Source organism: Petaurus breviceps, unplaced genomic scaffold, assembly GCF_028583685.1.
Source record: "Petaurus breviceps papuanus isolate PSGF00001 unplaced genomic scaffold, PetGlider_PUasm1.0 40, whole genome shotgun sequence".
Classification (NCBI taxonomy): Eukaryota; Metazoa; Chordata; class Mammalia; order Diprotodontia; family Petauridae; genus Petaurus; species Petaurus breviceps.
The window spans coordinates 4,559,847-4,587,741 of NW_027186315.1; the positions used below are offsets into that span (position 1 = coordinate 4,559,847).

The 27,895-nt window shown below is 37.3% G+C and overlaps 1 protein-coding gene and 1 pseudogene across 3 annotated transcripts in view; both read left to right on the forward strand.

Moving 5' to 3' along the window:
- The first annotated feature begins 3,408 nt into the window (after positions 1-3,408).
- The window catches only part of LOC138170876 (cadherin-9), a 187,462-nt gene continuing 162,975 nt past the window's right edge, over positions 3,409-27,895 (forward strand). For all 3 annotated transcript variants that reach the window (XM_069100360.1, XM_069100361.1, XM_069100362.1), the window contains exon 1: positions 3,409-3,750. In XM_069100360.1, coding sequence (XP_068956461.1) covers positions 3,523-3,750 — 228 coding nt within the window. In that variant the 5' untranslated portion in view covers positions 3,409-3,522. The remainder of the gene's footprint in view (positions 3,751-27,895) is intronic.
- Positions 16,121-16,877, forward strand: LOC138170910 (serine/threonine-protein phosphatase PGAM5, mitochondrial pseudogene; annotated as a pseudogene).

Genomic DNA, 27,895 nt, shown 5'->3' on the forward strand with positions numbered 1-27,895 from the left:
TCCTATCCTTTTGTGGATTTTGCCACTTCAGAATTTATTTTGAAATATTATTATTTTGTTTTGAATTATTTTTGTAGTATTAACTGGAGGGAATTCATTTGAGTCCCTCCCTTTTCTCTTCCTTTGTAGTTCAACTCCCCTATCCAAATTTGATTCATAACCCAACTCTTAACCATTTTTCTTATCTATCTTAGATATGCATGTTGATAGAGAAGCTCCATTACTGTTTATTCAGATGCATGCTGAAATCTAGGTAATATAAGTTCTTCATCCATCTGTTCTTTCCTCTTTAAGTGGATAGACTATAATTTTCATGTGATAAGCTATAGGTTCCAGGAAGTTCTCAATTTTATTGGGGCTTGATATAATCAACCCAATGCCATCTGAAAAAAAAAAGTACCTAAGTATCGACAAGATTTCCTCCTTGACCTAAGTTCCTTATTGGAAACACTATCACATAATAGCAGAATTTTTGCCAGCTTAACTTTACTTGTATTATACCTCACCTTCAGTTAATTTACATATGGAAATCAAAGAGGATAATTTCTTCTGTCCAAGGAATCTTACATGATATAAATAAGTTAGTATAATGGGAGATATTGTATTGTGAAGAACACATGTGTGTATAAACAAATAATCATATAAATATATGTAAAGGAGTATTTATGTTTATATACATATATACACATATACACTTTGTATACTCAAACACATATGCACATATATCATAATATTCTAATCATACATATAATCTAATTTGGTTATCTTTGCTGTTTTTAGGTTCTTTAGTATTCAAAAATAGTGATGTCAATATCCAAGTAATGTGACTATTTTTCTTACTGAGAAAAAGTTTTAATAATCTTTGCAAAATTATCCCATTCTCCTCACTTTATTTTCCTCTTGAGATGATTTTGTTCATTAGGACATTTTTAAAAGCATGCTTTAACTGACTAACTTGAATAGACACTAGAGATATCAAAATTGAAAAGGAACTATGAGGTCATTTTCTTTTTTATGATGTTCACTATATCTAGTTAAGTGGCAAAAGCATTTTGGTGATGAGCTAAGTTAAATCATGTATTCTAAAAGCAGTGTGTTGTCCCTCATAGATGTATGCTAATATTTCAAAGAAAATGAAACGAAGGGAATATTATGTTCAAGTTGTTAATGGATATTGTGTGTGTGTGTGTGTGTGTGTGTGTGTGTGTGTACCAGAGCAAAGATTGCAGATATCTCTAGGAATCATTCAATTTTCCTAAGAATGAGACTTCAGGATTTTTTTTAAATCACTTCTTAATATTTATAAAATTAGGGACAGGTAGGTGGTGCAGCGAACAGAGTACTTTCACTGGAGTCAGGAGGACCTGAGGTCAAATGCGGCCTCAGACACTTAAAACTTACTAGGCATGTGACCTTCGGCAAGTAACTTAACCCCAATTGCCCTGCTCTCCAAAAGGCAAAAGAAAAATTATAAAATTAAAACTTTTCCTAATCTCTTACAAATATCCAATGAAATGTTATATTTCTAATCACATAAGTTTTGGAGCAGAAATGCATATTTCAAAAATTAACAAAGCTATATTTGGCATGTTTGCAGCAGTGGGGTTAGAAGTTTCTTCACAATATATTTTTAGCTGCTATCAAATTTAAAAATGAATTTAAGCAGTGATTTCACTTGGAAGAGTTATTGGAAATGTAATATACATATACAATTGGGTAACTTTCCCAATAATTTATAAAATATTTACTGAAAAAATGTAATTTGAAATAAGTTCCTCTAATTTTGTTTTTCACTTATATCAAAGGCTTTAATGTTTTTAATCAATATTTTCCAAACTATTTTGTTTCTGCACCCAATAAGCTATTTTTGGTTAAAGTCTCACAATATGTATATATTTATTTTATAAGTATTCATATTACTACTGTATTTATAATTAATTATAAAACAAATATGAATACATTTTTTAAAAGAGTTAAAGATGAAATGATATTTTATGGAAAAGTCATTAGCAAGTGTGAATAATTTATTTAACATAGAAGCAACATGATTAGACATTAGACATGCATATGCATGTGTGTACACACATGTATATATTTATACACACATATCTGTATATATCTAGCATTCTATAGTTTTGAAACTTATCACCTCTATTCTATTTCAACAGCTTTCTGATTGTTATTTCTATTTCAAGTTTCTTTCCTCTTCAGTCCTTCCACCAATCAATCCATCAATAAACATTTGTTTTGTGCTAGTTACTGAGGATGCAAATACAAAGAATGCAAAAATCCCTACATCCAGAGACCTTACATTCTAAATGGAAAGAAAAGAAGTGCATAAATTAATATAGATAAAAATAATTAAAAAGAGAATGATGTAAATAAATAAGAGGTTAAATGAAAAATAGTTTGGGATGAAAGGTTCCAGAAGGTTCAGGTTCAGGAAAGACTTTATATAGAAAATATTGTTTGAGGAACAGGTTTTAAGGAAGAGGGGGATTCTATGAAGTAGAAGAGAGGAGGGAGAGAATCCAGGTATAGGAAGTGAAGAGAACAGAGGACTAGAGAAAAAATTATATATCTATGAGATGAAGGGGAAAGAATGACAAGATTTATCATTGACTGCATATATGGGTAAGCAGTTGTAAGGACTTAAGGATAACACAAAATTGTGAACCTGATTAAGTAGTTCACAAGAATGCTTGGCAGGAAATAATGTAAAGAGGTGTATCTTGCACCCTGTGGTGGTAATGTAGTGGGCAGTTTAGATATACTTAGAAGGCGAGAGAGGGACAATTAGAATTTTCCCAATAGCATCTGCACAAGAGTTTCCATGTGTGCTTGTAATATTTAAATTACAACTTCTCTAAGTTTTCACATCCAGACTCTTATTGAGTGTTAGCTAACTTTCACAGAAGACACAGAGAGCATAGGAGAATAACGGTAGATATAAGGTTTTTTGGAGACAAGCTTCATGATTCATTGTCATGGGGGAAATGACCTATCTTTCTATTCTTCAATTTGCTCCTACAATTCTTATACTTGTAGTTTAGATTATCAGTTTTCTAGACAAAAAGAAACTTGACATGATGTACTTTACCCTAAGTGTATTTTCAACATAAGCTACATTAATGTATGTATAATTTACATTTTAACAATTAAGTTATTAAAATGCTATCTAGTCTCATTCTTTTTTATGATATAATTGTTTCTTGTTATGTCCACTCCCAGATGTGACATTAGATTTCAATAAGTCTAAAATAAAAGATGAAAGAAACTACAGATATTTTATTTCAATCGTGCCTTGTACTTATCAAGATCTTAACAATTGAATTGGATAATATAACTTATCAAAATATGTAAGCTATATTTTTAAATATTTTTCTCACTTTACAGGTTTTTCAAGAGAAGACAGCATTTGGAACTCTGTGTGTGTGTGTGTGTGTGTGTGTGTGTGTGTGTTGAGAGAGAGAGAAAAACAGAAGAAATATTGAACGCGACATCCTCACTAAAACACACATAATGAGGACTTGCTCCTGCCTAAACATATTTATTTGGACCTGTATGCTTCACGTGGTTGACCTGACACCTTTAGAAGAAAGAATGAACAGATATTTAAAAAGAGAAAGGACGATCAGTCTCTCAGAAGATCATGGGAAAATACTACGTCGAACCAAGCGTGGTTGGATGTGGAATCAGTTTTTTTTGCTGGAAGAGTATACAGGTACAGACACTCAATATGTAGGCAAGGTAAGCCTTTTTTTTTAATGCCAAATACAGAAACTGAATAAAAGACTATATATATATATATTTGCTTATTGTGTTTATCCAAAGAATTACACACACATCTCTGTGTATATATACAAATATGTGTATGCATATATGTGTGTGTACAAACATATGAATATGCATGTGTATATATTAATATACACATATGTGCATATTTGATGAAATTTTGGGTTCATATTAATATCTCGAATGTATAGTAACTAAAAAAACCTATCTTTCAAATAGCTTTTAAATACATTGGTCAAAAGCAACAGAAATGTATACAAGGAATAAAACTTCCTTTTCACCCTACTGATTATATGATTCTCAATGATATGGACAAGGTATACTTTATGTGAAAGGTCCTACTTGGTTCCTTCTCTTTGTACTACGGTCAATATAGATATTATCCTTCTATGGTATATGATATATCTTCTATGGTAACTGCATTTATTCAATCAATCTAGCCTTTCTCCTTCGTATTCCAAATTGCTTAATTTTATTTGTTTGTTTTTCCTGATTTGTAGTTCATTAATTTCCCAGAATCAAAGTTGAAAAAAGAACTAATTATGAAACTAAGTACAAAAATACATGAATGGGAAATAAATGGTAACTATCACTCCTTCCTTCTGAATTCTTCTGATGGCAGCATCACAATTACAATCATCTCTTTAAATCCTTTTTTTTTTTTTTTAAGCAATCAGTGTTAAGTAACTTGCTCAAGGTTACAAGGCCAGTTATTTCTGGGTGTGGTGCTGAGTGTCTGAGCACAGAATTCGATCTCATCCCGACGCTGGAACCTGTGCTCTTACTCGCTGAGCCTGGCCGCCCCTAAGCAATTGGGGTTAAGTAACTTGCTCAAAGTTACGCGGCTAGGTGTTTCTGGGTGGGTGCTAAGTGTCTAAGCTCCGGATTCGATCTCTAGGTCATCCCGACCCTGGTGTTCTTACTCGCTGTGCTACCTGGCTGCCCAGATCTCTTTAAATCTTGCAAGTCACCTTTAACTCCTTCCTCTTCCTCATTATCAACAATTACTGATGGAACTTTATAAAGTTAAGACTTCAAACCAGGTCTTCTTTCTGAAGTCCAGAATAGCCCATCAGTTGGGGCGGCTAGCTGGCTCAGTGAGTAAAGCACCAGCTGCAGAATCAAGAGGATCTTAGTTCCCTCTCAGCCTCAGACACTTAACACCCACACAAAATAACTAGCCGTGTAACCATGGGCAAGTTACTTAACCCCAATTGCTCTCTAAAAAGCAATAATAATAATAATAATAATAACAACAGAATAGCCCATCAGTTGATTAAAACATCTAGTCAGTTACAGACTCATCAATGACACTTTCACAGAGTCCCTTGAATACTATTGATATGTCAGATTTAGAGCTGGAGGGCACCTTAGTGACTGCTAAACTTAGAGACTTTAACCAAGTACCACTCTCCTTCATTTTTTGTGGTTGTTCAGTTTTGTTTTTTTTTTTCTTTTTTTTATCATGTCCTCCTCTTTAAGGATCCATTTGGAGTTTTCTTGGCAAAGGTTACTGGGGTAGTTTGCCACTTTCTTCTCCAGCCCATTTTAAAGATGAGGATACTGAAGCAAAGTTAAGTGACTTGACTGGTGTCATAGTAATTGTCGGAGGGCAGATTTGAACTGAGTATACACACACACACACACACACACACACACATATATATATATAGCTAGTAATTGTCTGAGGGCAGATTTGAACTCAGAAAAAAAAATCGTCTTCCTCACTCCAGATCTGACCATCTATCCCCTAAGATATATAGATATCCATCATTTTACATGTGAGGGATAAGGTAGAGAAAAAGAAAGTCACTTGCCACTGGCCACCTGACAGAGAAATAGTAAAAGTATGTCATACAGTCTCCAAGCCCCACTCTATGTCCATTAAATCTTTGCTACATTTTTTTTTTCAATTTATCCGGCCGGCTATCATCATAAAATCAGGATTGCATTTTCTCTTATTTGGACAACTTTTGTAGCTTTTCTCAAATTATTTCACACTCCCTATCTAGTACTTCTTCTAACCTGCCTGTCCAATAAGTGCCTCCTTGTTAGAATAATCTAACATAGTTCTAAAAAAGGAATCTAACATTTTGGTTACTTGAAGAAGACTTAGAGGTCATGCAGTCTAAACTTCCCATTTTATACATGGGGAACAAATCAGAAATGAGAAAATTATCAATCTTATTAATCTAATTTAATCATTCAAGCACTTAGTTGCATAATCTCTGCTTCTGTTACTGATTTCTACTTCATTGCCTTTCCTCATTTCATTATACTAATAAATAAACTTTGATTTTTTTTTTATTTTTCAATGATTCAATTAGTCAAAGTGTCAGGCACTGTACTAAGAGATGGTCATATATAAAAAAAACAAACAAAATACCTTCTTATGTAGGTTGCATTTTACTGGGGCTGTGAAACAAAGCATGTGTGTGTGTGTGTGTGTGTGTGTGTGTGTGTGTGAGAGACATGCAGAGTAAAAGCAGTGATTATAAGAGAAGAGCACCTAATGTTTTGTGTTGGGGAGGAAATCAGGAAATTTATTATGTAGGAGTTAATGCCAAAGTTTATTCTTTAAGGGAGTTTAGTCTTAGAAAGCAAAGAAGGTTTCCAAGACATACGCAGGAAAAGGGAGTATATTGGAAGCATGAGAGGATCATATTTGCAAAGTCATAAAAAGTGAAAAAGAGATGATATGTGTGTGAAACAGCACATTGACCAACTTAGCTCAAATCAATCAAATATTTATTAGATTCCTACTATGTGCCATCACTGTGGTAAATGGCAGGGATGCAAGTAAAAAAGAATGAGAGAATTCTTACTTAAAGTGACCTTAAACCATGGGTTTCATAAAGTATCTAAGAGATGTAAAAGAACAGAACACCTAGGATATAATCTTGGTGAATACCTAGAGTTAGAGGACATGATGTGGATGTTGAGGTAGGAAAGAATACTTAGAGAAACTGATCAACCTTAAAAGAGAACCAGGTGGCAGTACTATCATGAAAAGTAGAATAAAAAAATATCATGGAGTAAACAATATCATAATATTAGCTTGATCGGTCAAAATATATTTAGAATTTGTTAGAGTAGTGTTTATAAAAGTGTACTGTGCATAGACTATATACAATTTGTATGAATTGTGTGTTTTAAAAAATGATCAATGGCTAGGCACAGTAGCATGAGTCTATGATAAAAAGACTGAGGATGACATTTCTCTAGAGTTTGAGGGTTCTGAGTTACAGTGGGCTATACCCTATCTGCAAAATGTTCCTCATTAATATGGTGTGGAGGCAAGGAGAGGACTGGAAGGCTTAGTGAATCAGTAGTGGAATTGGGAATATTGTCAGCACTTTGACACTAGATAATTGTGGGAAACAGTGTTAAATCAATCAAACTATGTAGATGTCAAAAATCAACAAAAATAATGGAAGGATGAATAGAAAAGTGGATAAATAGAAAATAAATAGATGAGTACATAGGTGATAGATGAATAGATAGTTAAAAAGATAGAATATAAGGATGAATAGATAGATGATATATTAGTCTATTGTTTTGATTTTAGGTGACGTTTCCAAAAAGAATCAACATGAGGATTAAGTTACCAGGTTAGCCCTGAAATGCTACAGTTTAAGTAAACAGTATTTTATTAAGTACTTACTACTTTCTAGGAATTGTGCTTAATACTGAAGATACAAAATAAAAAAGAAAAAAAATAAACAGATTTCAAGAAGTTCATAATCTGAGGCAGATAATATACAAAAAACCATCTGCAAACAATACATAAACAATATAAACTGTAGATAATCTCAGAAGGAAAGCATTAAAGTTAATAAATATCAGAAAAGGGTTCTGCATCACTTGTAATGCAGAAAAAAAATTTACATGAGGGCTGTTCTTACCTCTGGATCCCTGGTGCCCAAAGACATGAAGTGAAAGGGAAAGAATAAGAATGAAGAGAAGAGAATTATCTCCTATTTCCTTGTATGAGACTGATGCTAATTCATATTTCCAAATAAATAAAATACATCTTTGAGATTACTCCAACTTATTTTCTCCAATTCTCCAAAATACAGCTGTCTTATCTCTTTCAACTCTATGTTCAGTCCTAGTACCATTAGTACCACTACTGCACTCAACTCCCTAGTGTCCATGTTCTTAGTATCATAGTAGAGCTACACCTATCTATTCTGGTAGAAAGGGTAAAAAGTGAAATATGAATGAGGGAAAACTTCTTGAAAGATTTCATCTAGCCAGCCTTTAAAGACAAATTGACTTGGAAGTGAATGAAGAAGAGAAATAAACAGTAATTTAAGAAGTACCTACTATGTGCCAGTTTTGCACTAAGCACTAGTAAATATCTCATTCAATACTTTCAACAGTCCTAGGAAATAGTTACTATTAATATCCTCATTTTACAGATAATAAAAATGAGGAAAAGAGAGATTAACTGAGTTATTCATGGTCTCATAGCTAGTGTCTGAAACTGTATTTGAACTTAATTCTTCTTGACTTCAGGCTCTAAAGAACTTGTGAACCTCTGTTCAAAAGGTCTTAAAAGAAGACAGGTGTGAAGAAACAGGCAGCTAAGATAAAGATAAGGAAAAATGCCTGTCCAGGGGCTAGAGTTTTGTCAAAACACATTGAGCATGTTTGGGAAAGTTTCAGTTGTCCCACTATAGTCATCTCTATCATAGTATTTAGATCTACACTTAGAGATTTATTCAGTCTTCTATGAGTCAAATTTGTTAAATTTATGTCTGTAATACTTAATTACAATCCCAATTTATTCAGTACAATCTCAGTTAAATAATGAGAATAATTTAATTCACATTGAATTTGCTGATATTTATGAATTGGAGAATATTTGCAATTCAGAAATTTTTGATAAGCAAAATAAATGCACTTTTGGAAAGAATTCAAATAATGTCTGAGTTATATGTCTTTGAGGATACAAACATAAAAATGAGTCATTTCTGGCATTTAAGGAGGTGAGATGTAATTTTGAGATCAGACTCATAATCTGTTGTGTTCAGAGAAGCAGAATGGCTACACTCTCATGGTTTGGGAGGATAACATAAGTGAAATGAAAGATTTTAAAAAGTAAAAGGGAACTTATTGAGAAAGAGATAATCTCAGATACATAGTATTTTCCTTTCTATCTGTCTCAAGAGAATTAAGTAATGATTAGTTCCCTGATTCTTTTTCTTTCATTTCTATTAAAAATAAACAAAAATAAAAACAAAAAAAGTTCCCTCTTTGATTAGACAAACTTATTTGGAGTATATGTGTAATAACACAGGCACCATACATCATATGTCATTTGTCTTTGAAAAATATTCTAGGATAGAAAATAGTGGATATTATTTTTACCTATATCATTTCATTGACATTTAACTATCACCATAGTTTGGTCACAACGAAATATATTTTCTATAAAACAAACTCGTTCCATCTCATCTCAAAGCTAGATTTTTTAAAGTATTTTCTTGGCCCAGTGTTTTTTAACCAAAGAATGGTTGGAAAGAGCCAGTTTATGAAGCAAAACATAAGGCTTGAATACAGAAGTGACATGGTCAGACCTGTGCCTTAGAAATATCAATATGAAAGCAGAGTGGAAGATTGATTGGAGTAGGAACAACTTGAGACAGGGAAACCAACCTGAAGGCTATTGTAATAGTTAAGTTGTGAAGAGATGAGGCCCACACAGATTTTTGAAGGAGAAAAAAGAAGGGAATAGTAGAAGTAGTAGGAGTGGAAATAGCAGAAGGAGTAGCAGCAGCAGCAGCAGTAGCAGCAGCAGCAGTAGTAGTAGAAGAGATAGTGGTAATAGTAGAGATAGTGATAGTAGTAGTAGTAGTAGTAGTAGTAGTAGTAGTAGTAGTAGTAGTAGTGGTAGTAGTAACTAATAGTTGTAGGACAAGAGACAGTGGTAACAGTAGAGATAGTGATAGTAGTAGTAGTAATAGTAGTAGTGTGTGGTTGTTATATTTATTATTTTATATTTTATTGAGTTGGAAGTATAGTCTGGGGAGGAATCCTAGGATACTATTATACATTTACCTTTATAATATTTTGCAGAATAATATTATCTACTGCAAAATAATATAATATTATCTACTGCAAAAGTAGATAAAATTTATTCTGGAGATATGTTTTTATCTTCTTATGTCTCACTAAATGTATGCTTACAATTACTCAAATAGCAGAAAAGATGATGAGAATGATATGTATTTCATCTTATTTTCAGATTACTTCTGCTTTCTCTTTAAGAACTTTAATTCCATGCAAATGAATTAACCAAGCATCAATGTGCAATTAATAAACATTAAGTGCTTACTATGTGTTCAGGCACTATACTAAGTGCTATAGTTTAAAACACGAAACATGAAATAATCCCTACTTTCAAGGAAATCCTTTCTAATGCGGGGGAGGGGTAGACAAACGTTTATATGTACATCATGAATCAATACATAAAGTATTAAAAAAAATTCAAAGTCATTACAAACAACATGATTTAGTGAGGAGGTCATTAGCACTTAAGAAGATCAGGAAAGGCTTCCTGTAGAACAAAGCATTTGAGTTACAACCATGAAGGAGGGGAGAAAGTCTATGAGAAAGATGTGAGGTCCAGCCTCACCCGATTTGAGAGACAGCCAGTGCAAAGACCCAAAGATGGGATATAAAGTGTCATATTTGAGAACAAGAACTGTTTGTCTACATAATAGAATGCTAGAAGGGCAATGACATTCAATGAAGTTCAAAAGATAGATTGGAGCTAGCTTGAAAAGGACTTTAAAAAATAAACAAGAAAAAATTATATTATATACTGAGACAGTAAAAAGTCAATGGAGTTAATTAAGAGAAAGAAAAAGCCAAATCTGAACTTAAGGAAAATCAGCAATAATATGTAGGAGTGGGTAGAAATTTGAGTCATAGAAACCATTTAAACAACTTTTTTGCAAAATTGGAAATTGTAAATACTTTATCTGACTATATTGATTAAAAATTTGTTTATATATTTGTATGGGTAAACAATGTGTCTAGGTATTCATGAACACAGTTTTATATTTTACTATATGTCAATTCCAGTACAATCTCTTTGTTTAATCCTTAATGAAATTTGGGCATTTGTATTTGTAATACCTAGGCTTATACTCTCAGTTTATGAAGGCTAGTCAGTTTTTGGTATAAAAATCTTTAGCCACTTGATCATTTCTTCATAGGTATTAAAAGTATCAAAATTTTATAGCCTATAATAATGGATTGTATTTCCTACTTCTTCCTTACTAAGTCCGCAAATCTAGGCTCATTAAAAAAAGGGCATTTTATAATTCTTGATAACAATGACATTATCTTTATAATAAACTTCTATTCAATGAGCAAATTCATGTGATGTAGTGATCTATTTGACACTTTTGTGTAAGCATATAACTAGTTGAAATCACATGGATATTATTGATGAGTGGCTTGTTTTTCCTTTTTAGGATCTTAGCCATAGGACTCATTCAGGAGTAAACCAATTTTAGTGACTTTGATAAAAAAAAAAAAAACACAGTATTTCATACAAGCTGTAATTCATTTATCTATTCCTTTGTAAAAGTTTTTTTTAGACAATCAGGATTAAGTGACTTGCCCAGGGTCACAGAGCTAGTGTCAAGTGTATGAGGTTGGATTTGATCATAGGTTCTCCTGACTCCAGGGCTGGTGGTCTATACACTGTGCCACCTAGATACCCTTAGACTTTTTTTTTTCTAAAAGCACTAACATGATTATTATATGATATGCAAATATATACCAGTTACCTGGCTTCTTTTTGACAAGAATGTATCCATCACTGATGTTTCAGGGTGATGACATTTATGTATCATTGTTATTATAAAGTATTTTTTGGATGGTTTTAAATCCATTATTATCCATTTTATTATTTCAAAAGTTTGCTTTCATACTGGCCATCCAAAAGTGACCACTACTCTAAATAAAAACCAATTTTATGTCATGGAGCTCTTTGACAGTCTCATGAATCCATCTTAAAATAACGTTTTTAAATGCATAAATTAGAGAGCATTACAAAGGAAACCAATTATATTTAAAAAACTTATATATATATTTTTTTAAATATGGTTTATTGAATCCAACTTAAGAACTCATACTAAAAAAAACTTCTTATTGACTCTATTAAGGATAAAGGAATGATAATAATTTTAACAACCACAATATCAGTAGTGTGGAATTGTAATTTCATTGGTATACTTAGTTTGATAATGAGGAAACTCCTTCAATAAATGTAGACTCCCAAATATTCTGCAATTTATAAACCTAAAGAGTCAAAATATACTGTAGCTAGGAGGCACAGCAAATAGAGCACTGAACATGGAGACAGGAAGCCCTGAGTTCAAAGCTGACTTCACTTTGTTCTACTTTGCTTTGTTCATTAGTAAAATGTAGAAGCCACCTTCCTCTGAAGGTTGCTTTGAGGAAAAAGTTCTGTAAAGCACTTTGCAAACCTTAAGGTGTTATATAAAATACTACCTTATTATTATTATTATAAGTTAAAAATAATAATACTAACTTCCAAGTATATATCACTTTTTTTTACCAAATACTTTCATGACAAAAATTTTGAAAAGTATGTAGGATAAGAAGTATGTTTCTCATTTTAAAGAGGAGAGAAGTAAGGCATAATCCAGGGACATACAAATCATATTCAAGGGCAACAGAATTTTAGTTTATATCTTTATCTTCAAAATTCAATGTTCTTTGCAGTTATACTTATTCATTACAATGAATAACACACAATGCACACTTACTAAATATCTGTCATGTCTGATCAAATGTCTTGCTTTGTTGCTGTTGTTTTTATTTTGTGGGTTTTTTTGGATGAAACTTTACAGGTCACTTAATGGAACTGAATAAGGAATGGGGAAAATATAACTATTTATATGAAAGCCTAAACAGATGTGAACACTAGTATACTTAGACCTGTAAAAGACTAACTACAGTGTGTAGTTTGCTAATGAGTTTTGATTGTGTTTTGCTCTCTCCCTCTGCTTCATGGCCTAGCTCTATCTTCTACTTCACATTCCCCTTTTGAACTGAAGTGTGTGTCTAAAAATACTTTACAAGACTACTTACAATTTTTGGTTTTCCATACCAGTGCCCCAGACAATTAGCATTGATAAGAAACGTTGCTTATTTTAGACTCTACAAGGCATTTGCACAATTGGAAATAATAATCTGGAAATATCTTAAACAAAAAAAAATAAAGCCTCTCACTTTATAAGTTTTGCTATTTAATTAAACCAATACAATTGATCATAAGAACATAATAAAATGTAGAATGCTCTGTGCAGAAATAAAAAAAAGTGACCAGGTATTTGTACTCTTTAGAGATTTCAGAATCATAATGCTAATGAATTTTTTATGTGTAGATAATAATACAATAGCAGGCAAACTAAATTTAAAATCAAAAAGCAAATGGAGTCATGAGCCATCAACAGAGCAGAAGAAAGATAACCTAAGAGTTAATCAGTTGAAGATCTATTATATTTTTACATGCTTGTCATTAACCAAATTTTCTTCATGACAAGGAAATGGATGACCTTATTTGCTTGAAAATTATGCTTAGGGAAAGGTTTGATGATGAATGGTAGGTCTGTCCCCAGTTTAGTTAGGTTCAAAAATGATCAGTATGTTAGCTTCGAGGTGATAAGTATTATCTACCATATGAGTTGCTGAAGATTCTAAAGTGTCTGAATCCATAGAGAGAGTGCTCATACTAACAAAATAAAAATATTTAGGTAGTGAAATATGTATATTTATATTTCATTGTTAACACCAGTTCACTCCAAAATCAGTCAGTCTGAACTATTTCATGAAAATTTGTTGCACCTTTCTTTGGCAGGGCAATTCTTTATATAATGGCTCTTCTTTATGCTACATCCCTTATCTCCAGATCTCCTACTTCATTTTAGAACAGTGAAGCAACCCAAATTGATGGGAATAACTTCCCTTACTATTTTCTCATATCAAGGAAATCAAATGCCTCTTATTTTGTTGTGAGTCTCAAAATCAAGGAAGTCTATTCCTCTTTCTTTTGCATGTTTCTTATTGACAATGTTTCTGTTTTTATTTTTTGCCATTTCTCTCAAGTAATTCAAAGCTTATGGTGCACTGAAGCCTAAATATGTCTTTCCATTTGCCTTTGAATTGTTTGTAATGTTGAAAATTCTGAGATAATTCGGATCACGTTGAAGTGCTCCATTTTTAACAAACATACATTATTGCTAGTGTTAAACAAAATGCCCATACAGAAATCTTTTCTGAGATAAACACATATCTAGGTTCATTCAACCTGCTTTCTGTGCAAAGGCATAATAAAAAAAAATAACTTACAAGTATAATATATGCAAAAAAAGTAGTGGCAGAACAGAACAAATACTAGATTCAATATTATGGAAACTGGATTCAAATACTCTTTACTTCCTAAAAGTGTAATCATGGGCAAGTCACTTACTATCACCAAACCTCACTGTCTGAATCAATAGAGTATGATCATGTACACTAAGAAGGCAATGTCACTATCACACAAATTAGAATTTCTGCTTAACCACCTAGTTCCTATTCATTTTTTAAAAATAAGATTTGAAATTATATTTCTCATCCCTTCCTCTAGCATCTGAAATATCTATAATTCAACCAAAATGTTTTTCAGACTGCTCTACCATTAGGAAAAACGTACATGTAGCAAATATCTATGAATTCTAAATCTTCTCTCATGATTATATCTTGCCTTATCATGAAGTTTTTTATCTGAATTGAACACTAACATTCCAATAACATTTCCAATAACTTTTTTCTCCCTCCTTTGATTGTCTCCCAAATATTATTCATTTGCTTTTTTCATTCAGTTTAATATAGAGATGATTAACTTCTTGAAAGCAAATGTTTCTAACCTTATTTTTTATTATTTTCTTTTTGAATAAGTAAAATAGTGAGTCAAAATGAGGTCAATGGTTAGAAATAAAATGCATCAAGTAATTTTCTCAAATGAACTTTTTTTCGGATTTCATTAAAATGCAAAAATCAAGAAATAGGGAAATTAAAGATAAAAGAACAAAAACAAATGAAATAATTACACCTCTCACTCCTTCCTCCTTCCCATCCTGGAATAGAGAAATGGGCATGTTTCTCCTTATTCCTTTTCTTCGTCTCCCTGCTGTAATAATCAAGTAATTAAACAATTTTTTTTAAATTTCCTGAGATAATGGAGTGAGATGGTCAAGACATTGAATTTGGAAGAACATCAACATATATTTTTTTGCAATTTCAATTTAAGATTTTTTTCATTATTTTGACCATTATGCTAGGCACAAGAGAAATTAAAAAAAAAAAATAGATAAGACACATTCTCCAACCTCCTGCAATTTATACCTTAAGAGCCAATACTGCACATGTAAAATAATTGTAATGCAAATGGTACATGATATGAATGTTAGAGAGATGCTAATCACATTCTAAGGGATGATTAATACAGTGACATTACCTAATTATTTAGAGAAAATCTTCAATAAATAGATTACAATTTAGTTAGACTTCAGGGCATGCATATGAAGGCAAAAGGCAGGAAGGGGTGGGAAAAATAACTAGAAAGCTAATATTCACATGATAAGTTCTTCTCAGATTAGTTAAGGGAGTAGAATAACATTAAAAACTACATGGCAGAAGGCAAGATGGATGGTGGAGTAAAGGCAGTGCCTCAACTGAGGTCTCCTCCAAAACCCTCCACTCTGGAAGTACAGCCCTACTTTAAGTAATAGTTAAAAGTCAAGTATAAGGCTGGGGAAATGAGCAAAGGATTGTTAAAAAAAATCACTATAAAAAGTTATTGTGGGGAAAAGAAAGATGAAAACACACAACCTGAAGAAGATAGCAGTCAATGTTCCCACATTCAAAGCCTACAAGAAAAATATGAATTGGTATCAGGACATGGAAAATATCAAAAAGTATTTTGAAAATCAAGTAGGATAGTTAGAGGTAAAATTGGGGAAAGAAATAAGAGTGATGAAAGAAAAAAAAATGAGTCAAAAGCTTGGTAACAAGGAGACAAAAAAAAATTATTGAGGAAAATAACACCTTAATAATGACTAGGCCAAACGGCAAAAAAGATCCAAAAACCCAATGAGGCGACAGCGCCTGTGCTTCTCCAGTGGCGGTAGCCGGGGTCGGAGCCGAACTGTGAGGCGGTGGTGATGGCGGCGGCGACGGCGGCGGCTGGAGGAGGTGGGAGGCGGCCCAAGCCCGGCCCCGCGCGATGGCGTTCATGCCGGCGCAGAAGCTGGCGGCCTGGGGGGTGGTGTGGTGGGGGTGCGGGGTGGTTCGGCCGCCCGGAAGCCCCGACGTGGACGGAGCGGTGCGGACAGGGTCGGCCAGCGGAACTGGGACAAGCAAGAACCAAAGTCTCTTATCAACCTCAGGAAAAGAAGTACAGAAACTGGTGAAGAGGAGATAACATCCAAGCAAAACCAGAGCCACTGGCCACATCTTCCTGATCAGGCATTCCAACTCTGACTGAACTGGGTCGTGAACAGGCTGAACTGACTGGTGGTCGATTAGCTAGCTTGGACATGAAGTTTCATAAGACCGTGCACTCTTCCATGACCCGAGCAATAGAAACAACTGACATCATCTCCAAGAACCTGCCAGGAGTCAACAGAATCATCACTGACCTGCTACAGGAAGGTGCTCCCATTGAACCCGACCCTCCTGGATCTGACTGGAAACCAGAAGCCCGGCAGTATTAAGAGGACGGAGCCCATATTGAGGCTGCATTTCGGCACTTCATCCATCGTGCAGATGCCAAACAGGAGGAAGAGAGCTATGAAATCTTTGTGTGTCACTTCAATATCATCCGCCACATTGTCTGCAGAACACTACAATTCCCTCCTGAGGGCTGGCTGCGGATATCCCTTAATAATGGCAGCATAACCCATCTGGTGATTCTTCCAAGTGGAAGGATGACACTAAGGACCCTGGGGTACAGTAGATTCATGCCCCCCGAAAAAATCACCAGCATTTGAATGAACTTGAATGCCTGACTCCGCAGTCATCAGCTGCGTGTTCATCCGGACCATCTTTGTAATGTTTGGCTAGAATGCTTCTTTTAAAAGTATTTTGATTTCCCCTTCTGTTTTTCTTTTGTTGGCTATACTCCTGTCCTAAAGATAAAGCTGTGTGTAAATCCTGTATTTCTGTCAAAGGCCTTCCTGGGAGGGAAGAATGAAGATACCACTGGGACAGATGCACGTCACAGGTTCAGAGGGTTCTGGATACAAAGAAGTTGCCTCTCTTTGACCAAAGCTTTTGCATGATGTAAGGGAATAAAGTAGGATAGGAATTAAAAGTTATATATTTTCTATACATTTGGATGTATCATGACATTATGGATGTGCAAGTCACACATGAGAGTCAATTTTCATTTTAAGAAGACATCACCAATAGCTAAATTTCCCTCCATCTCATTCAGTATTCCCCTTTGAAATCAAAGACTTCCTTCAGGCAGCAATGCTTACACCTGCTTACAGTGGGACAGTCTGGTGTTATCAGTCATTCAGTTGAAGAACAGGTCAGGCTAGTTCAAGTGATTCCTAGATCCCTAGATGATTAAAATGTGTTTATTTTTTATTTTCCTAAAGACAGATATCTAATTAAAGCTTTCTCACCATTTTTTAGGTCCTCACCACCTGATTTTTAAAACCCACTTCTTCTCCCCACTTATAACTTGTAACAAGGCAGCCCCACCTCTATGGCTGCTCAGAGGGTATCTGAGCTAGTCTAAGCCTGGGAGACAACATGCACCCTCTAGAATGAGAGTTGTTTGAGATGAGATGTCTGCTAGCATAAACATGTTTTTCCAGCTGAGAAAAAGCCACCAGTCTGTGTACCCAGGCTGAATTTGACAAGTTGTTACCTGGGGATGTTACTATGTTGAGAGTGTCTTTTTGTTCTGTTTTGTTTTTTTAGCAAAGCAATTGGGATTAAGTGACTTGCCCAGGGTCACACAACTACTAAGTGTCAAATGTCTGAGGCTGGATTTGAACTCAGGTCCTCCTGGCTCCAGGGCCGGTCCTCTATCCCCTGTGCCACCTAGCTGCACAATAGGTTTTGTTTTGTTTTGAACAAAGGTCTAATAAGAAAAGATTGATCTAGTTGAAGGTCTGTTAATGACCCAAACTAAAGTCTTGACTTAACATTGTAACGGGGAATGCCTCTGCTTGTTGCTAATGTCTTATGCATACCAATTAATGATTCAGCCACCAGTAGCCTTTAAGTACTTGGTGGTATTTAGACAAAAAGTGTCTGTTCCATATATTCTCTGGCCACAAATGTCTTACTTCAGGTAAAACAAGGTGGTAGGAAAATTACTGTGAAAAAGTGGTTAAAAGATTTTACCGCAATCAATGCAAATAATTGGGATAAATTATTGTTTTGTCTATTAACTTTTTTAATGTTTACTGTTGCGGGCGTTTGCCCTCACAACAGATCTAGACGACTAGCCCCACGGCCCTCTCACTTACCCATCCCGGGTCTTCGGTCGTCACCGGCCCCTCACGGGGAAAAACACCAGACAGAAGGCGGAGGAGTGAAGCGGGGTGGTTTATTCTTCAACAGTTACATGGTGGAGAGAGAGAGAGAGCTCTCTCACACGAGAAAATATATAGCGAATCCGAGCCAATCATATCGCAGCCTTACATTTATGGCCTTATATGGTGATCACCCCATGGCCTTATATGGAGATCACCCCATCAAGCTTATACATATTCATTCAAAGCAACCATGGCACCGCCCATAAACCCCTCCCCCTCCCCCATCAACTCCCCCTTTTTCTTTAAAGCAAACTGTAATCCTATATGTCAAAAATCAATAGCCTTCAGCAGCTATTGGCAGTGTAGGCTGCTAAGCTTCTCGCTACAGGCGACACAGGTGACCATGCTTCTTGCCCGAAAGACCACGGAAAAATCCAATTACCACTCAGGGGTCCTGTCCCAAGGACTCTGACGTGTAGTGCGGGGGCCTCTGGCTTAGGTCACCTCCGATTCACTCAAACCTTACCCGTCGTAGGACACCGACACCCTGGGTCCTGTCTTAGGCGGCTGAGGAGGGAGGAGTTGCCCGTCATGGAGTCACCCCCGTCTTACCCCAGGTGTCACACGTCCTCCATGGCCTGGAACCATACCTGAGGATCTCCCCCCTCTTGGAGGGTAAAAAGGGCCTGTTGGGTCAGAAGCATGTAACCATCCTGATGGCGCCGTAGCTTGCAAACACAATACAAAAGCAAAATAATCACAAGAACAAACACCACGGTGGAGGAGGTTAAGCCTCCCCACTGTGAGAACCAGGATGTAACATCATGCAGCCACCTAGACAGTCCGGAGAGAACGGCAGGATCGACAGAGGTGGAATTCACCGATGCAATAGCCAGTCTTAATTGTCTTATCTTCTTGCTTGTAAAGTTGAGGCGGTCAGACCACACAGCCTCTTGAGGAAACAGCCCGACACATGGTGACAGTTCCGGATCGACTGTGGGTGTGATTTGAAAACATAACGTCCCATTAAATGATATTGTCCTGTTACTTTCCACCGGCCTAGTGTCGTTGTTGAGGTGCAGAACAGGGAGCTTAAGGGTGTTGTTAACTGTAAATAAACGAGGAAAAACTTGTGCCGAAGAAGTCACAGGCATGGGTCTCGGGAAGGTGGAAAGCAGTCCCCAGCGTAATTCCGTCACGGCATTCTCAGCAAGGAGACCCAAGATGAGGAGGGTGAGTCGACAATCTGAAAGATAAGAAGAACAAGAATTCTCCTCACCCCCCAACCTGTCGAGGGTGGTGCCTTAGTCAAGATCCCTAACTTTGTGAAGGGGCACCCATTGTTGTACCGCTGTTGGGTCATTATTTGGAAAAAAGGAAAGGTGGCCAGGCCTTCTTCCAACCACTTTTACAGGGCCGTGCCATTGGCCTCCCTTATCCTGCCACATTACCCTGGAACCGGGCAGTGTGGATTAAACAGGGTCAACATTGCCTCCATATCCTCTGCTACTTGGGTGGGGACCTCAAAGTCAGGAGAGCCTTCTAGGCCGGTCACTACAGCTGGGTGGAAAGGCAAATGGGCAGGGACTGTTATCGCCTCTCCAGGGGGAAGTGTAAAGATGGAGGGTTGTTTTCCAGGAGAGGCCCTGACGCTTACAAACTGAGGATAATTGCCGCTTAACGAGGATGGGGGAGGGGCCCTGCGGCTGGGCCCCTCCACCCGCCGTTTCCCTGCGGTTGAGATCCGGGGGAGACCCCGGTCTCCAAAGGGGCTTGTTCGCTGCCCTGTTTATTCTTGGCGCGACAAAACCGCGCTATGTGGCCAAGGCGTCCACAGTTAAAACACTTAGGAGGTGTTCCTCTAGAGGTGGCTTTGCACTGGGCCTTATAATGGCCGTATTGACCACATTGAAAACAAGCCTGCTTGCCGGGACCTTTCTAGGCTGACGAGCTGAGTTGTTGTATAGCCGCCAAGAGGCTCTGCTCCCTCTCTGTATTTGAGACTGTCAATTTTTCCAGCGCCTGTACAAACTGGCGGTCCCTATCCTGGGCAGTGCAAACCAACTGTGCAATCGGATTTTCCGGGGGCAGGTCCATTAACTTGTCTATGACGTCCTCCAAGGGGGCCTCCGATGGCAGGGATGCCACCGCAGCTGCCTCCCTGGAGCGCAAGCCTTCCTTAACCAACTGCTTAATGAGTATGTCCATCCCAGGGCCGCTGCCTAGGGTCCTATGGACCGTCTCCTGAACTTGGTTAACAAAAGAAAGGGGGGTCTGATCAGGTCTTTGTTTCAGGCCAACTAATTTAGGGCCCCCTGTCATACCCTTGGCAGAAACCTTCTCCCAGGCCGCTATGTGTGCGGCCTTGACATCATCTAATTCTAACTGCCCATAGGCTGCCTGCACGGCCGGGTTGGAAAAATGGCCAGTGCCACAAATTAAGTGCTCAGTGTCTTGAGGGGCCCTGCCTGGTCTAAGTCGGGCCAAATGCCGGGCCTCCCTCTTCACTTGTGCCTGGAAGGCAAGATGCATAGCAGGGTCTAGACAGGACATAGCTAGCTCGTCAAAATCCCCCGGGGTCCAGGGGTGAGCGGTCACTAGGTTCATGAGTAGCCTCCTAACATAAGGTGAAGAAGGGCCATACTTAGTCACCGCCTCTTTGAACTCTTTCAGTGTCTTATATGGGATGGGAGAATGAGTACGCTGACCCGTAAGGGGATCAGTCAAAATGGGATAGACATCCCAAGAGGCGAAGTCCACCTCCGCGCCCGCCTCCGCCGCCACACGGAGGCTCCGCCTTATTAACCCCTCTCCATGCGGAACTAGAAACAGGAGGTGCTTGGTGGCAAGGCGGAGGTAAAGGGCACGGAAGTGGGGAGCACGCCCCCTGCATCCGTTTCTCCTTTGTTCTCCCGTCTCTCCCTCCTCTCCCTACGTGAGGGAGTGTCCTTCCGGGTCCTTCTTCTCTAACTCGATCCCCGGGCGCCATCTTGGCGCCCACTCCCTTTACCTTCATCTTCCCCTTCTGAACTGCTAGCGGAACTATCCGCCGCCTGATTCATTACCACAGCTCTTAAGTCCTCCCACGGATATTGACCGAAGCCCCCTGGGTCCTTCAATTCCTTATTCTTCCCTTTTTCTAACTCTGAATCTGACCCGGCTAATGAGGAGCCCACCTGTGTGGCCAAGGACCGGGAAGCGGCAATCGGGGAAGGATTCAATGCCGCATCCACTATCTTAAAAACCGAAAAATCAGTGGGTGTCAGCGAACCAGGGCAGCCATTCTCAAAAGCTGCCATCTGCTGTCCCACAACTCTCCATCTATCGGCCTGTATGCCGACATGCCTGACCCAAGGGCATATGTCCCAGATCTTATCTATAAACTCCCTACAGGTCTTAATGGGGATTTTTGCCCCCCTTTGGGCGCAGAGCTTATAAAGTTGCGCCGCTATCACCCCCTTCTCCTCCGGCCTAATTACAGGGATACTATGCCCTGTTCCCATCCTGTCCTCTTCCCGAGGCTACAGTGGCCTCGAGGCTGCCTGGCGACTGGAGCAGACCAGCTGCGTCCAGCAGGCCGTCCGCCAGCTAGTCGTCCCGAAGGGTCAGCCCCACGTTGGGCGCCAGTTTACACAATAAATTGTTTTATTTTATTGGTGTTACTAAAATAAACAATGCAGAGAAGAATGTCATAAGAAGCAAAATGGGCCAAATGGAAAAGGACATCCAAAAGTTCACTAAATAAAATAATTGCACTAAATTGAAATGGAGTAAGTAGAAGCCAATGACTTTAAGGGAAACCAAGAAGCAATAAAACAAAGTCAAAAGAATGAAAATATAGAACACAGTGTGAAATGTTTCATTGGAAAAACAACTGATCTGGAAAAGAGATTAAGGAGAGATATGTTAAAATTTTTGCACTACCTGAAAGTCATGATAAAAATAAATAAATAAAAGAGCCTACACATATCTTTCAAGAAATTATCAGGGAAATTTTCCCTGATATTCTATAACCAGAGGGCAAAATAAAAATTGAAAGAACAGATAGATCATGTCTTAAATGAGACTTAAAAAAAGGAAACTGTCAGTAATATTATAGCCAAATTCCAGAGTTTTGAGGTCAACGAGAAAATATTGCAAGCATGCAGAAAGGAAAAAAATAAAATGAAGTAGGGCAGGGCCACAGTCAGGATAACAGAAGGTTTAGCAGGTTCTGCATTAGTGATCAGAGGATTTGGAATACAATATTCCAGAGAGCAAAAATCTAGGATTGCAACCAAGAATCATGTTCACAGCAAAACTGAGTATAATCCTTCAGGGGGAAAAATTGGACATTCAGTGTGATAGAGGACTTTCAAGCTTTCTTGATGAAAAGACGAGAGCTGAAAAGAAAATCTGACTTCCAAATGCAAGAATCAAGAAAAGGTAAATAGAAAAAGGAATTCATAAGGAACTCAATAAGGTTAAACTATTTACATTCCTACATGGGTACATGATATCTGTAACTCACAAGACCTTACTCATAATTAGAGTAGTGAGAAAGAATATGTATGTATGTTCATATTTATATATTTATATATGTATGGGTGTGTATGCATGTATACATGTATGGATGTGTATACATATGCATGCATATATGAATATATATGTATGCATTGTGTATGTGCATGCATATGTTTATGTATATATGAATATCTGTATATCTATATGTACATATATGTCAGTTGAACTTGAAAGTATCATATCTAAAAAATAAAATTAAAAGGGGAGAGAGGAATGAACTTGGAAAAAAAGAGAAAGGGAGAGATAGAATGGAGTAAATTATCTCACATAAAAGAGGCAAGAAAAAACTTTTACAGTGGAGAGGAAGAGGTGTGAACTGAGAAGGAGTGAGTGAACCTTACTCTCATCATAACTGACTCAAAGAGAGAATAATAAACACAGGCAATGGGGTATAAAAATCTATCTGAACCTCCAAGAAAGTAAAATGGGACAGGGATAAGAAATGGGGGTGGTGATGGAACATAAAGCAGAATAGTGGAAGGAGTAATGGAGAAGTACATATTAATACAATTCTGAGGTACTACCTCATACCTATAAGATTGCATAATAGTACAGAAAAGATAAATGACAAATGTTGGAGGGAATTAGGGAAAAGTGTCCATTAGAATACTATTGTCAGAGTTTTAACCTGATTAAACTATTATTTAGATCAATTTGCAACTATTTCCAAAGGCTATAAAATCATTTATACCCTTTGACCTAGCAATAACAGAACTAAGTGTATATCCCAAAAGATATTAAAAAAGAAAACAACAAAAATAAAAAGGATAAGGACCTATATGTACAAAAAATATTTATAGCAGCTCTTTTCTGGGAGTAAAGAATTCAAAATTGAGGAGGTCTCCATCAAACATGGGATGGTTGAATAAGTTGTTGTATATTATTATCATGGACTACTATAGCATTATAAGAAATGATGAGCAGGGGGGTGGAGCCAAGATGGCAGTGTAGAAGCAGGAAAACACCATGAGCTCCCCCCATAACCACCTCAAATTCCCATAAAATATGTCTCTAAACAAACTTTAGAGATACAGAAGCCACAAAATGACAGAGAGAAACAAATCTCTTGCTGAAGGCAGCACAGCAGGTGGGAAGAAAGGGTTGATCAGAGAGCTAGGAGCCAAGTCAAGTCCTCCATGAGACCTTGCTTTTAGCTCCAGGGTGGCCCAGACCAGCAATGGTTGGAGTGGACCATGGGAGAGTGGATCACCAGCAGTTGTGGTGGGTTCCAGAATAATCAATCCATAAATGCCAAAGGCAATGTAAAAGATCAGTGTGGACTTTGTGGGAACAGGGGGACCTAGAGCTCAGTCCAGGCTTTGCCCTGGGGCAAGAAGGCAATAAGCAGCAGAGGCATTAAGATATGCTGCCACAACCTTATGGCTGCTTCAGAGGTCCTGGCATGTAGATCATAGTGGGACCAAGCAACCATTCTGAGGGATAATTGCCCTTGCTTTAACCTGCTTGGATCTGGATCATTGTCTTGGGTGGAGGTCCTGAAGTGTTTGACCAAGTGCCAGATACTGTGGAGGTTTTAGAGAGGCCACACTAATAATAGCTCCAGCATTTGAAAAAAAAGCAAAAAACAGTAATTTGGGACAAAGCTCTCCTCTCTTGAAACAGAGTTCTACCGTGGCAAAAAGCTCAAAAGTCAAGTTAATTGAGTGGCAACAGGAACAAGCAAAGGAAGTAATGCAAGCAGAGCAGTCAAAACTTAAATTCCTTTTGTGGGGGACAAAAAGGATCAAATTATGGCAAGGCAGGAAGACAACCATGTAGGAACTCTGGTACCAAAAGCTCCCAAGGAAAAAGGAACTGATTATAGGCCATAGAGGATTTCAAGAAGGATTTTGAAAATCAAGTAGAAGAAGTGGAAGAAAAATTGTGAAGAGAAATGAAAATGATGCAAGAAAAGCATAAAGACAGAGTCAACAACCTGACTGAAGAAAATAACTCCTTAAAAAATTACTAAGTCAAATGGCAAAAGAAGCCCAAAAAGCCAATGAGGAGAAGAGTGCCTTAAAAAGCAAGATTTGCCAGATGGAAAAAAGAATTTCAAAAGCTCACTGAAGAGAATAATTCCTTCAGAATTAGATCGGAGAAAATGGAAGCTAATGACTTTATGAGAAATCAAGATACTATTAAACAGATCTTAACAAATGAAAAAAATATAAGGCAATGTGAAATATTTCACTGGAAAAAACACTGACCTGGAAAATATATCTAGGGTAGATAATTTAAAAATTTTTGGACTTCCTGAAAGCCATGATCAAAAAAAGAACCTAGAAATCATCCTTCAAGAAATTCTAAAGGAAAATTGCCTTGATATTTTACAAACAGAGGTCAAAATAGAAGTTGAAATAATTTACCAATCACCTCTTGAAAAAGATTCCAAAAATAAAACTCCTAGGAATATTATAGCCAGATTCCAGAGTCCCCACATCAAGGAGAAAATATTACAAGCAGCTTGGAAGAAATATGTTGAATATTGTGAAAACACAATAAGGATAACACAAGATCTAGCAGCTTCTATATTAAGGGACCAAAGGGATTAGAATATGATATTCTTGGGGTGGAGTCAAGATGGCAGAGTAGAAGCAGAACCTCCCCACTGCTCAGCTTTCCACCTTCCCCAATCCAAGTAAATAGGTGACTCTGAACAAACTTTGGAGCTGCAGAGCCCACAAACTGACACAGAGAAGCTAACCTCCAGCTGAGGACAGCCCTGCAGGCTGGCAGGAACTGGCCAGCACAGAGCTCTGGGACCTGAACCCAGACTCACCCCAAGCCTTTAGACTCAAGGCAGGGCTGACCAGCCCACGGCTAGAGGGACTACAGATCAGCAGTCCTGTGACCATTTCCAGATTTACCAACACATAGATGTAAATGACAAAGTGTGAGGTCAGTGCAGTCTGGACTTTGGGACCCAGTAAGTGGGAGTGCTTGGCTTTTGCCCCAGGGGCGAGAAGCCACTGAGCCGATGGCACAGCCAGCCAGGGTCATGTGGCAGCTTCAGCTCCTGGCCTGCAGAGTGTAGAGGGACCAAGCACCAGTTGGAGAGGCAATCACTCTTTCTTTAACCTGCTGGGATCTGGATTGCACTCTAGGGTGGAGGTCCTGGGGTGTGTGTCCAGCTTGTCAGAGTGTGGGGAGAGTTCAGAGAGGGAACCCATCTAATACCTCAAGCAGCTGAGAAAAACACAGCATTTGGGACCAAAGCTCCCCTGTCTGGTGGGAGAGTCCCACTGTGGCAAAAATCCCAGGGGTCATGTGACTCAGGGGCAACATAACCAGGCAAAGGAAACAAAGCAGAAAGAAGATTACAACATTAGACTCCTATTTTGGGGAAAAAAAGGAGCAAAGCCTGGAAGAGGAGGAAGACAGCGAAGTAAGAAATCCTACACCACAACTTCAAAGGAAAATATGAGTGGGTTACAGGTCAAAGAGGACCTTTAGAAGGAGATAAGAGAAGTGGAGGAACAATGGGGAAGAGACATGAGAACAATGCAAGAAAATTATGAAATGAGAGTCAGCAGCCTGACTGAGAAAATACTGCCATAAAAAAATAGACTAACTCAAATGACAAAAGAGGCTTAAAAAGGCAATGAGAAGAATAATATATTAAAAATCCAAATTTGCCAGATGGAAAAAGAATCTCAAAAGTTCAATGAGGAGAATCATTGCTTCAGAATTAGATTGGAGCAAATGGAAGCTAATGACTTTAGGAGAAATCAAGATGCTGTTAAACAGATCCAAACAAATGAAAGAATAGAAGACAATGTGAAATATCTCATGGGAAAAACCACTAACCTGGAAAATAGATCCAGGAGAGATACTTTAAAAATTATTGGACTACCTGAAAGCCATGATCTAAGTAAAAACCTAGAAATCATCCTCCAGGAAGTTCTCAAAGAAAACTGCCCTGATGTTTTAGAACCAGAGAGCAAAATAGAGGTTGAAAAAATCCACCAATCACCTCTTGAAAAAGATCCCAAAAAGAAAACTCCTAGGAATATTACACCCAGGTTCCAGAATTCCCAGATCAAGGAGAAAATATTCAAACAGCCCCGAAGAAACAATTTGTTGTGAATTGCTTACCTATTCTCAGCAATACAATGATCCATGACAACTCTGAAGGAATTAGGATGAAAAAATGCTACCCATCCCCAGAGAAAGAATTAATGGTGATTGAATTCAGATTGAAGCATACTTTTTTCACTTTGTTTTTCTGGAGGTTTTTTGTCTATTTTTTTTTTCTTTTACAATATGACTATTATAGTTACATTTTGCACAACTACACATATATATTCTGTATGGAATTGCTTGCATTTTCAATGAGGGCAGTGGTGAGGGAGGAAGCAAATGAAATTGTAACTCAAATTTTTAAAAACAAATTGTTGAAAATTATTTGTATATGTAACTGGGGAAAAATACATTATAAATACAAAAAAAACTGTATGTTATATATCGATGCATACATATGTACACACATCTTTTTTTTTTCAAACTCATAGACATGACATGCCTCATACCAAGAATACACTCTCTCCTCTATACCTCAGAATTCTTATCTTCCCTCAAGGCTCAGTCTGTGTCCCACCAAGCTGTGAAGTAAAACCATGTCTCCTCAGTTTTCAGTGCTCACTTCCACCTCAATTTTCATTGAACTGTCAACTTGGTTACATGTTGGCATCACTTAGTGAAGATATTTTCCTTTAGTGTAAGAAGTTTAATTTTTTTTATTTTTATCTACAGTATCTAAGACAGTTCCTTACACATAAAAGACACAATAAATATTTGTTGAATTCAATTGTATCACAAGTCAATATTTTTTGTATGGTTTTAGCCAAGGAATACATCAAAACCTTTAGAAAAATGACAAGAAATATATAACTTTATTTTCAAAATGATATAAAATCCAAAGGAAAGTTAAATTAAATTATAGCAAA